At 47.3% G+C, this 12960-nt stretch overlaps 1 protein-coding gene and 1 long non-coding RNA gene across 2 annotated transcripts; both read right to left on the reverse strand.

Annotated features, from left to right (window-relative positions):
* Positions 1–2703: 2703 nt before the first annotated feature.
* Positions 2704–3813, reverse strand: LOC121201884 (uncharacterized). The gene is made up of 2 exons (XR_005897064.2): positions 3061–3813; positions 2704–2892 (listed from the first exon to the last, which is right to left on the reverse strand). It is a non-coding gene; the product is annotated as an uncharacterized LOC121201884 (long non-coding RNA).
* Positions 3814–9960: 6147 nt separating this feature from the next.
* Positions 9961–12752, reverse strand: vgll3 (vestigial-like family member 3). The gene is made up of 4 exons (XM_029137895.3): positions 12262–12752; positions 11266–11617; positions 10635–11174; positions 9961–10524 (listed from the first exon to the last, which is right to left on the reverse strand). Exons 1-4 carry the CDS (start codon positions 12364–12366, stop codon positions 10484–10486), a joined length of 1038 nt encoding a protein of 345 aa, XP_028993728.1. The 5' UTR covers positions 12367–12752; the 3' UTR covers positions 9961–10483.
* Positions 12753–12960: the final 208 nt, after the last annotated feature.

Here is a 12960-nt window from a genome sequence, read left to right on the forward strand (position 1 = left end):
CTCTGGCTCACAATACACAAAACATTCCTCCAGATGTGTGACAGTGGGATTTGAGGAGCATATTTCATTATTAATAATAATATTTCACAATTGTATTCCTATTTTCTATATTTTTTAATGTAGTTATTTCACAACCTATGTTAAGTTCCTTAATACAGAATGTGAGAGAGGATGACAGAGGAGCTAGAAGGACAGAAATAGAGCAAAGACAGGGACATTACATTGACTATATCTATAAGAGGACCTTCATCGGTGACCCTGCAGTGCTGTAATTCCTTCTGGGTTGAGTCATGTGGGATGTTTCTGGGTAGTCTCTGGGCCCAGCGGCCCTTTTTTGGGAATGTCATGTTTTAACAACTCCAATGCCTTTTTAATTCCCGCTTCTGAAAGTCTGTCTGGAAGTATTGGAATGTGTGCGCGGCAGCAGGCCAGACGCTAGTGTTTGGAAATAAACTGTCTGTCCGATCTGATTGGCCTCTTTCTCAGGGACGTGGGAGCAGCAAGTCTGCCAAGACGCACGCACACACACACACACACACACACACACACACACACACACACACACACACACACACACACACACACACACACACACACACACACACACACACACACATTTTCCCACCTGCACACACATTGACAAGCAACAACAAGATGATCTGTACACACACACACGCACAACTCACAGAGGCAGGAAAACCCGGGCACCGATCAGTGGGCGTGGGTTGGTGTGTGAGTGTTGAGTGGAGGCAAAACGGCCGACAGCAACGGCTCATTCTGTTTTCTTTAAGATTATTCCCACAGTGGTACTGATGAGTCTGATGGAATGGCTGCGATTCAAGTGCAGGAGAGTCCTGGGAGACCAGAGGAGTTAATGGACCATGTGTGTTCCTATTATCATCTGTGTGTGTGTGTGTGTGTGTGTGTGTGTGTGTGTGTGTGTGTGTGTGTGTGTGTGTGTGTGTGTGTGTGTGTGTGTGTGTGTGTGTGTGTGTGTGAGTGTTTTCACTCTACAGCAGCGGAGGAGTGTGATGAAATCAGCTTCAACAACATAAAAGGAGTGTAATTGTTCCCTGAAGGCACAGTGTTAGGAAAGTGACAAGAATAACTGGATCCTCCTACATGTGAGGGGAGACACCACCCAATTAGAAACATCACCAGCTCTGAGTGTTTGAAGGAAGACATTTGTTCACTTAGCAGTTGGAATTGACTATCAGCTTAAGAGTCAAGGTTTGTGAAGTGTGACATTTGAAATTAATGTTGTGTTACCAACATTTTGACTGGACTTGCTCCTTTGGATTTCAGAATCACCCAAGAAATTCCTGGCATATTCCACGCCAAGCATATAATAACAACAATAAATATGTGATTACCTTCTGTGGGCTTCTTGTAAATCCACCACCTTCCACTCTGACCACAGTTTACATTTCATCATCATTTACAGCGTCCTGATTCTTCATTTTAAAAGCTTGAGGAACCACAAGACTAACAAACCGAGTATTCAATTCAATTCAATTATTTCACAAATGCAAAGCTGGGAATTCCAGAAGTTGCCTGAACCTGGAATGTACTTGAATCATGTTGCTGTCCTCAGTGCTTGTAGTACTGTAGTAGTATGTAGTTAAGGTTTTCCAGTTGCTCCAGTTTCTCTGCACGTCAGGTCAGTAGTGTTTTGCAAAACCCTGAGATCCAGTGAAACGAATTCACTTTGTATTCCTCTCAACAGCTTTCAGTTCCTCTGCTACTCTGACTTCCTACCCCTTCATCTGATCCATGTCACCACCAGATGGAGATAAGCTGACGTCTACAGTATGTCGTTACTGTTTTAATGGTGTGGTTTTAGGAAATGGCTGATAAAAAAACAAAGCACCACGTTGACGCTTCGCCCGGAGGGAACTCCCGGCTTGCGACACGCCGCTTGCACGAGAATGACATGAGGTGGAACAAGTGGAATTTCAGATCCCATCCCGCTGATGGGAGACCTTCCTTCCAGCTGAGGCTCTAGACTTGTTGGGAACCATGGGTCCACAGAACTTATAATTTTGCAGAAAGATTGCTGACCAATTCAAAATCAGCCCGGTCCTGGTTTAAAGCACTGATGTGTGACTGTCCTACAAACACGTCAGACGCACAACAACAGCCTGGCACTGAAAGCAGAGGAAGGCAACTGTGTGTGTACATGAGCGAACCCTAATTCGCACACATGTGGGCACCATACCGACATTACGTTCTCCTGGCAAGGTCCCTGCTAGCGTGAGAGCTGGAAGGAGCTGTGAGAAAGAATGGGCTTCTCACCAGCTTTTCATGAGATAAACACGACGATGAGAGAGCAGGATTAGAGGATGGAAAGCGAGGGAAGGAAGCACCAGCCCTGGAACAAGCTGCCGCAGGACCTCAGGTCTCCGCCGTCGCAGCAGCGGCCTGTTCTCGTGTATTTCGCTTGATTTTAGCCTGAGCGTATAACAGCAGCAGGCGCAGCTGCGCCAACCTGAGTGGTTGTTGTGTCCCTGAGGTTAATCGAGTCTGGTAATGGCAGGCATGTTGGACCAGAGGTTATTTATGTAACCTTGTTCTGCTGAAGAGACGCGCTCCAATGTTCAAGGCCCCTGTGATGTCAAGCCAGATCAGCTCTATTAGCCTACAACCTCTGTACACAGTGTAATTCACTATGAATGAAAAGGCAAGCAGATCAATCAAAAGACATCAGGACAAAATTATATATTGGATTATATCAATAAAAATCTACAGGGGATCAAATTTAAATTCGGCGTGTTAGAAGGTGTGTAGCTCTTGATGTTGTCGTTAGCGCCAGTAGCTTGTGTTGTTCAGCTCATCAGAGGACACAGACGGGTCATCCACAGTGAAGGGGGGTGACGCCTGGAGCTTTTCTATCTGTAAGGAAGATCATCATCATCATCATCATCATCATCATCATCATCATCATCATCATCATCATCATCATCATCATCATCATCATCATCATCATCTTTGCACAGGTGACATTATCAATAGAGCTCTAAACCTTTAACCATAGTATTGTATTAAAATGTGTTAACTTACTGGTTGAGCCATTTTTAAATATAATCTATTCTTGCAAGCTGCTTGAGAGAAGACGTGGCCGTCAAATTGGTCCACTTGTGGAGAGAGATGTAACCGAACAAGGGGTCCATTCTCCTCCAGAGCTCATTTGTATTTTCCTTGGTGTTAGCAACTCTGCTTGACAAACTCTCTGCCTCACTTACACACACACACACACACACACACACACACACACACACACACACACACACACACACACACACACACACACACACACACACACACACACACACACAGGGCGAGGAGTGTGTGGGCAGATAGAAAGGAGAGGAATCCCTGATAAGCCTGTGGCCTGGCGGAGGGCACACAGAGAGGAATGGCAGCTATGTCGGGCATTCACAACACTGTGTGGTGTCACCAAACAAAGCCTTCCCTTCTCCCGCCTGTCAAAGACACCATTGTGGCGCGAGGAGAGGGCCTTTATATCGCGCACGCATTCCACGCATGCTCCCACTCCGCCACGCACACAACAACACAACACGCGCACAAAGGGAGGAAAAAAAAAAACTGCCGCGCAAACTACATATGCAACAAGGCCGCGTTTGCTGCGTTTCAACCACACTCCACATGGCGCTTGTGTTTTTACTGTATCACACACAAATCAGGAGCAAACCTCCCGTTTCTCTCGATCGCCCCCTTCTCCCTGAGAGGACGGAGACGCGGGCTTCCGGTGAGAGACGGCGCGTTAGTCTCTTCCTGTTGCTCTGACGGGCTCCTGACTGCTCCTGCCGCCGCCGCCGCCGCCACAAAGGCCTCATGGGAAGGCGGACGTGACAGGAGGCTGGGCCGCCCATATGTCCCGCGTCTGACTTCGCCGGGTGACTTCGCAGGCGCCTGTCAATCACTGTCGAGATACAGTGCTGCTGGAATGCGTGTGTTTGCCTGTGGCTGATACGGAGGTTGGTGAAAATCGTCGGCGCGGGGCCTCGCGTGTTGATGATTTGGGCCGCGTGGGCATTGGTTTGTGTAGAGAAGGAGGGGGGAACAAAAAGGAGATTATTGAAACAGTGACAAGGCATGAAGAAATGTTTGCAGGTGGAAAGCCCCACTTGTCTATAAACAACACATGGGGACCATTAGAGGGAAATAATGCATATGTCAGTGGATGGAGAGCTCTGTGTGGGCGGGGCCCACGCTGACAGGTTGAGGGTCTTTGGGGCCGGCCCGCCTGTCGGCCTCGTACAGAGCTTCCCAGCATGGGGGTCATCATCGCAGAGGAAGCTCCCGACTTCACCTCCCCGGGCTACAGTGACGGGGCCCATTGGCTCTCTGTGGCCGGACAAGACGCCCCGCTGGGCGGCCCTTTGGCGGCGGGGGGGGCCTGGTTAGATTGGGGGATAAAGGCCCAGACAGTAGGGGCTGAGTACAGGGACAATGAGGGGACAGTGGAGGGACAGTTGGGCAGCGGGGAATTACCTGCCAATTAGGGGAAGTTAATGTGAAGAATGATGGATGTCAACCTGTCAGGACCCAGGGAGGTGGGGGATCAGCTGGATAAGCACCATGTTATCCCTCAGATTACACTGTCTACTGACATGATCTCTCTCTCTCTCTCCCTCTCTCTCACTCTCTCTCAAATTACTAAATACTCACACCCACACCACACACTCATCACTCCTTAAAGCCCCTCAACCCCAACCTCACTCTCTAAGAAGCCAAAGAAACTTTAAACATGTGGTGAGTTTAAACATGTGGCTCAAAACCTGACCCCCTAAACCGGCCTTTTGTTTCCACACGCAGCCTCTTCACACTCACCTACAAAAGTCTGGTAACTGTATTTAGTGGTGCACAGCTTGATCCTTTAGTTGCTTTAGTGCTCAGTGGAAACCCGGCTCCAATGCCCAAGTAAAAAAAAAAACAACAATCTGTGTCAGTGGCCCAGGAATGCCCCTCTGTGCTTCTGGCATGCGTGGTATGGGCGTTATGCAAAGGAAAGGACAGTGGCAGCAGGTAGGGTCACGTGACACCGGCCGGAGTGATTGACAGGAAATGGCCCAGCGAGGAATTCCCCGCTTCACAGGAACTGTGGGCTTCAGCTGCCTTTCCATTAATTTGGCACTAAAATAGTCACAGTGTAATTGAGGGGAAATTCCAACCATTTTACAGATTCCACTTTAAATGTTATTGCATTGGCTGATTATTATTATTGGAGTATTGTCATCAAAAATGTTTATTTCTCGATGGGAGTGCACTGTAATAGCATGACAACAGTGAAGCATAATTAATAAATGTGTAAATAGCATAGTGTGCAGAGGCCACACTGATGACATGACAGAGCAGCAGCAGTAGATCATTTAACACTGAGCAGTGATTTACCCTCAGCACAAGACAAAACATGAGGGTGGTAGAGGAAGAGGAAAGTTCACTCTGTAAATGGATGTGAGTAAATGACGGCTCGTCATAGGAGATGTTACAGTATCACTTCATTAGAACGAGGATGAACCTGAGCCACGGATTTCATCTGCTGTGAGACTCAGCATCATGGGAAAGTGACCCTGCCGTTCATATTTGTATGGCAGCTATCAGGTCCTGTAAGGTTTTATTGGACGAGACTCTAGTACTACGAGCTTAGTGTTAGTTTCAGTATCTAACTAGGCAATTTGTTTGAAACCTGCCTCCAGTGAGTTTTTCCTGTCCACAGAAACAACTGAATCCATGTTTCTGCTTAATATATATAGTACTATTATTATTATTATTATTATATAGATTGTACTTCATATAAGAGACACTGAAGCACTTGGAAAAGGTCGTTTTGAACGTCCTACGAAGCTCGACTTGTTGTGGAATACTCCGCCGTCCCAGCTCGGACCGGGCCGGGCCGGTCCCGCCGCCGCTGTTAGTGTTGGCAGCGAAAATAGTTTATTAGCGACGGCCCAGGAATACTGTGGCGGCAGCGGCACGTAGGGAGTGTTGAGTCTCCGCGGGCGGAGGGGCCGCGGTGGAGACGGAGCAGGGGAAACAGGTGTCGGTTGCTAAATGTGCTCCCAGTGAGCGGAGGAATGACAGCTATGTACTGGCCTCTGCTTGTTGGCACGGCGACGGGAGCTGACAGAAACGGCCCGGCGCTGCCGCCGCCGCCGCCGCCGCTGCGGCCTTTATGAATGGAGCACGTCTCGCTTTGGAAACAATAAAAATGAGCAAAAGGCAGGAAGTGCTTGTTTACTGTCTGTATTAATCTTCGCTATAGTAGGGTTTTTCTGCCTGCCCAGTGAGAGCACTTAGCAGTTTATTATCATATAGTGGGTCCGATCTTATTAAGTAAGCGTTTAGGTTGACTCCGTGGCTCATCTGGAAGGACTTGGAGGAAATGCGTTCACCACCGCGGTGCGCTGCTCCGTGTGTGGGCAGCCGGGGGAATGTGGCCTGCGTTATGTGAGGATTTCCTCGCTCCGCGTTGTAAGTAGGTATAAATGTTGACCTTCTCCCGCAGCCGAGCTGCGTGTTAAAGTTTGATTGAAGGACCCGCTCTCCAAACTAGGCCTCGCGCCCGCCACGCTCGGAGCCGTGACCCCCCCCCCGCGACGCCGGGGACACGCGAGTACAGTAAACACAGCGTCTGGTCGGACGCCTCGCGTTCCAATTAAACGTGCTGGAGTGATGGGGGCCGCGTGTTTGCGCAGTGCATTCCTCTCAGCGGTGAATTGTCTTCGTGGAAGGAAAGTGAGCGCCCTTGTCTTCCAAAAGCGTCCAATAAACCTCAAGAGCCATCGTGTGTAACAGATATTACACCAGCTATGTTTAACCTCCCGTTCGTCATCAGTCTGAACTACTTTGTGTTAAAAGACTAACATTTGTCCTGAGAAGTGTTCCCCTACGTTTATTAAAACCAGATCTGGCATCATTTAATATGAAGAAGGCCTAATCATAATCAGCAGGACAAGTGTTCGGTGACTCACGCTTCATTAGCCTGCCCTGTTGACACAAACAGTGTGGTGAAATCTCTCACTCACTAATACTCTAATACCCGTTACACTTAAAGGAGGAAATTAACTCTAATTAGCCCAGCAATTAGTAGGCAAGAGGGTGGCTGGAGGAAGTGACATAAAAGATGTCGGTTCAAAGGGGAAATGAGGTACATGACGACAGGCTCTGTTTGTTATGGTCCCGTTTAGCTTCATCTCCTCTCCTCTTGTCTCCTCTGCTCTCGTCTCGCCTCCTCGTCTCCTCTCCTCTGCATTTATATAGTTTTGTTCAGACAGCTGGTGTTGTGTTGCTGATGAGAGACTAATCATCCGCTCAATTACTCCGGAATGTGCGGCTGAGCCATGTTGTGACTGATCAGCTTTCCTTCTCTCTCCACTCCTTTTTGTGGAAAAAGTGCATCGTCTGCTTTCTGCAATTGTGAATAGGTTACTTTCACTTCAATTTCTTTCCCGATTTTATTTTTGTGAATAAAATGCTTGTGTCCTACAGGCCCTAAATGTTTAATTAGATTCATTACTCAAAATGCATGGGAGCAATATTGCCTCAGCAAATGTTTTACATTAGTTACCAGTTGTTGGACACTGGTAAGGAAAACACTTGTGTCTCCTACACCACTCTCTTATTGCTCCTTATTGTATAAGAAATTGTGTGCTTAGCAAATCTAATGGACTTGATCCTGACTGAGGTCAGAGGGCAGGAACCCAATGACGTTGGATCCATCATCATGAGGGGTTTGACTGGGACTGTACAGGTCAAAAGAGAATGTGAATTCCAAACAAATGAAAAACACAATATGATGTCAATAATTTCCTCCCATTCCTTGAAATGAATGCAATTCGCTGCCACAAAGGAAAATAAATAAAATAACATCGGTTACAATAGAGGCAATCATGACAATGATGAGATCAGGATCGAAAACCCACTGTGTGTGTGTGTGTGTGTGTGTGTGTGTGTGGGCTTGTAACTGGGTTTGTCTGACGCATGTAAGTATAGATTGAACTCGTGTAAAAAAAAGATGAAATAACAAATTGCTTTTGCAAAGATGAACCAGATTGTGCAAACCGAGTGTGACGTCACAAGCTGGTTTGTGTATCCATTACAGTAGCTGTATAGTAGCTACTAAACACTGCATCACTGTGTTAGTGGGATTTTTACATTAAAGGTAATAAACACAGCACAAATCACAGGGTGTTTAACTTGAATTCATACCCGATGCGACACATGCAGCATTTCCTAAGCCTCTGGTTTCCCCTTTAGACATTTGTAGCTGACACATCAATGAACTTTTCTTCAACTCCCAGGTCTGTGTTTGTTGCGTTCTTCCTGCAGTGGAAGTGCCTGTGGTGATTCTCCAAGGCTGCCAGTGGGAGGCCTGTTAGCATACACTGCAGCTCCAATACATGCTGATGCACAGGCTACATGCTAATGCTAATGGGCCAACTGGAAAGCAGAGCAGAGGGGATAAAATAGTGTTTTTTGTTGAAATGTTTTATTTGCCTATATTAGACCTCTATGTTCCTATTTGTCTACAGGTCCATGTACCCAAAACCAAAACTTTTCTGAGCCCATAGACCCTGAATACAGTAGCTGGAAAAAAACAAGTGGTAAAATGTATTAATAGTCTTCAGTTTTCATTAATCCATCACATGCAGAAAAACTATTCTCCCCAAACTGCTTCACAGCTGAGCATATTTGTGCAACATGGATGAACCACCAGTTGTGCTATTAATGGAGTCATACTGGGAGTCTGTGACTCAGAGTCAGCCTGTAGCTCTGCTATGCGCCGCCATTAGTTTTTGATGGGCCCTGTTCACATGGAAAAGATACAGAAAAATGAATATGGAATTGAATGATAATGCTGATAAAGTGGCGCTTTGATGCTGGTGTTGTCCAGGCCCGATGGTGACCATTAGGATTTGCTGGTGCTTTGGACGGAAACCCAGCTGCTGGCGTCTAGATTTGAAGTCCAGCTGGTTAGTCGAGATGGAGAATAAGATACGTGGGAGAGGAGGCTGGAATGTCAGTGGGCTGCTACTGCTGATCGTACCACCTGGTCAGGCCACTCACAACATGCACACACACACACACACACACACACACACACACACACACACACACACACACACACACACACACACACACACACACACACACACACATTACTGTCCCACCTGAAATGCGTCTTTTGTGCCGTTGTCCACTGAACTTCCTGTCCAGACAGGAAGTGCATTCTTAAGCGTGTGTTTGTCAGTCTGGAACTGTGTGTTTTTACGTGTGTGTTTGTGTGATGACAGGCAGCAGACCTGTCATGGTATCTTACAATAACCATCTGTGGAATGCAGACCACTTCCCTTGGTATTACAGTTCAGTTCCTATTAGCTCCACAATATGATTTCTACTTACACAACATGCTGAAGTTACTCTGCACAACAACAACCAGTTAAGGTAAGGTTCAGTAATTTTACTTACTTACTCAGGGTGTATGGATTTGCATTGTTCATATAAAAGCAGCTGTTATATAGTTATATGAAGCACTAAAACACGTGCTTGTAATTGATCTGTTGATTCCTCAACTTTTCTGTGTCATGTCGTGTTCAAAACATTTATGTGATGTGATTTATGTGACTTAAACATTTTCGCCATTTTAGTTTTAGTGACAAATTGACAAATAAATTAAAAAAAAACAACAACAAAAGAATGAAGGATCATCACAGACATTAAGGATCAGGACCTGATCCCACAATTTTTTGGGCTAAAATAGAAAAGTCATGTAGGATAAAGTTTAAATGAACGCCTCTTAAGCGGAGAGGTTTCTTTGAATAAGCTGCCAAATAATAACCACAACATATTTTTCAGTGATTGGTCTGGTGAAGAATTAGCTGGAAAAGTAAGCTGTTTACATTCCTTTCGCTAGTTGGGAAATAATTCAACCGCGTGTCTGAGAAAGAACTTTTATTTCGCAGATACATCTGAACAAATGTATTACTTAAACAAACACCACCAGTATTTACACTACACGTTACCCAAAGGCAAAACAGTAAAAGTAGCAGTTGGGCCACAAATTAGCAAAAGTCATCCAGCAAACAACAACTTAGCATGGCAGAAAAAAGCCATAGACAAAATAAACACAACATTTACTGTACAAAAAGAAAATGTGGATCAAATTCAAGCTCTTGAAACAGAACCTCTTGGTCTCACATTGCATCATTGTGCCGACGAATAAGAAGAAGGCCTCTCCTCATCGTAGCTAGTAGTCTGTTTTTGTCATTCCTCAACGACCTTGACATGCAGCCAAGGTGTTCAGTGTGTAAGTCCAAAGCCTGAGTTCATCTCCGTGTCAGATCGAGTGGACAGTGCACGACTGAGGGTCTAAGATGCCGTTAGCGTTCTAATATCTATGTTTTACATTTCAGTGCTGGGTAAAGCCACGTACTGTAGTAGTCCGTTTTGGTGTGAAGAGTTAAAACCAGACGGATGTCTTTGCTTTGGTTTGATCGAGAGCTGGGGGGACATGAAGAACGACAGAAGATTAAAATGAGCCTCCATTCACACATTTTGCATTTAAGACAAATATAATAAGATAATAATAAGATGAACTGGTTTATATTTACCTGAGTCATACACCTCCAGAGACCCATGGAGAGCTGAGGGGGTCCAGGCCACAGAGGAAGCCCCTACAGGGCTGCTGCTGCTCGGGTCCATCTCCGCCTTCACCCCCTCACTGTTCGGGGAGCTGCCCGTGTTGGCGGCAGCCTGGTTCTGGTTCTGGCTCCTAACACCGGCAGGCAGCAGCAGCGGGTTAAACCTGGGGTCCAGCGCGGGGCTGTGGGCCGGGTACGAATGCAGAACCGGGTGGTGGTGCCGGGCGTGGATGTGGGGGTGGGGGTGCGGGTGCGGGTGGTAGATGTCGTGGACGCTGGCGTAGCCGCTCACGCTCTGGGGGCTCAGGCTGTAGCTCCAGCTGTCCGGGAGGGCGGCGGGGGGCGGCAGGCCGGCCTGGGAGAGCATGTGGCCGGCCCACAGGGCTCCCTCTGGGTGGTTGAAGGAGACGGGGCTGGGGGAAAAGTCTGGGTGGAGGCAGGAGGCGCTCTGCGGCGGATAGGTGCCGCTCCAAACCGGGCTGCTCTGACCCTCGGAGAGAGCGCCGCCGTCTGAACAAACACAAGGAACAAGAGTTTGACACAGTTTTCTCATGAGCTGCTGCTGTAGGCGATTTGAAGCGTAGACGTCCTGCCCTCTCACCTTTCCATGAGCCGGCAGCGGCGGAAGCGGATGACTGAGTCACTTTATGAGGCTTGGTCATCTCGCTGTTGAAGGCACTGGACTGACTGAGGGCCCGCGAGAAGTGCTCGTCCACCACGTCACTGATGTCGCCTTGGAAGTAGGTGAACAAGACGCACCTGGAGCTCAGGTACTCGGCCTCTGCTGGCTGAGCACAGTCCTTCAGGTCCGGATCAGATGTTGACCTGCGGCCTGACTCGCTTGCGGGAGCCTGTCTCGGGCCCTGGTCCCTGGACAGCATCCCTCTTCCTCCCACTTGCTGCTGCTGTGGCTCCATACACTCCTGCACCTTAGTGTAAACACTCAGCTTCCTCTGCAGGAAGAAACAGGGAGAGATTAATTAACGGGTTCAACCAGAATCAACCAAAGAATTTACTCTACAATATTTTATTATAATATACATATATATGAGCCGAAGGTGTAATCACACCAAAAAATGAATTATATGTTTATATACTTAGTATTTATTAGTTAAGGGTGTGTGTTGTTAGGAGCAGCCTGGGAGTGGTGTGAAAATGATTCCATTTTTTCCCATACAGCATTCCAGCTATTTGAAAAGCTCAATGTGCTTCGTCCGCATTCCTCGGTGACTGACTGGCTGTCATTACATCACCGCTTGACCGCAGGATTAATAGTTCCGTGTCATCACGCCTGACCTGCGATGAATACCGAGCCCTACACTGGAATCGAATCATTCAAAACTGAAACTAAAGTTAAAGAACCGAATCCTGTTGAAATGGCACCGACTTCACAGAGGACATTTCGCACTAACTTTACTTACTTTAACATCTAGTCGAGTTATTTTGCCTATAAAACTTAAATAATAAATACAGTCATTTATCATCAGTTAAGCTGAAGGAGGACAGCGCTCACGCTTAAGGGAGTAGTTTCTTCTTCTCAGATAGAAAAATCCACTGTCAGCGTCTCAGCTACAAACCCCAGTGATGAGCGTCTCACCTGTTGCGGCTGGTGATGGTGGTTGTAGTAAGTTGCCTTGTACGCTGCCGCCGGGAGGTAGTGCGCTCCATAGCTCTGATGGTACATCACATCCAGACAACTCATAGCGACGGAGAGGAAAAAGCAAGTCGAACGCGAGGGAGCGAGCGCGAGAGAGAGAGACGCGCACACACACACACACACACACACACACACAGAGACGCGCGCGCGCAACCGAGGGCGACTCTCCCTGAGACTTCAGACAGGCTGTATCCTCCAAGTCACCGATGCCTCCATATATGACCAAACACATACAATGGCCATGCCGTCCAGTTTGCATACGCACAATGCGACCCCCGCTGTGAGCTCCGCGAGCGCCACCCGGGCCCACAAAATGGATCAAAACGGATGAGACGCGCACCACGTACCCGAAAAAAAACCCCTCTCCCCTCACAAGTTTTAGAGCGCTCCTGATTGGGTGAGCATTCCTTTCCCCTTTCTCTTTTTCTGCTTTGGAGGGGAGTTACAGCACATTCAGAGAGCGCTGGGGCCGTTTACGCACGCCCACCAGGGAAGGGCCTGCATAGCGCAGAGGACTCGGCCAAAGCTGCTCCATTGTAAAACTTTAATATACTCGGTGCAAGTCATTATCGTTTAGAAAACATCAATTGCTCTAATTAAAGCGAATACTTTATTTATAACCCATTAGTGAAGCTGTAC

Source organism: Betta splendens, chromosome 21, assembly GCF_900634795.4.
Source record: "Betta splendens chromosome 21, fBetSpl5.4, whole genome shotgun sequence".
NCBI lineage: Eukaryota > Metazoa > Chordata > Actinopteri > Anabantiformes > Osphronemidae > Betta > Betta splendens.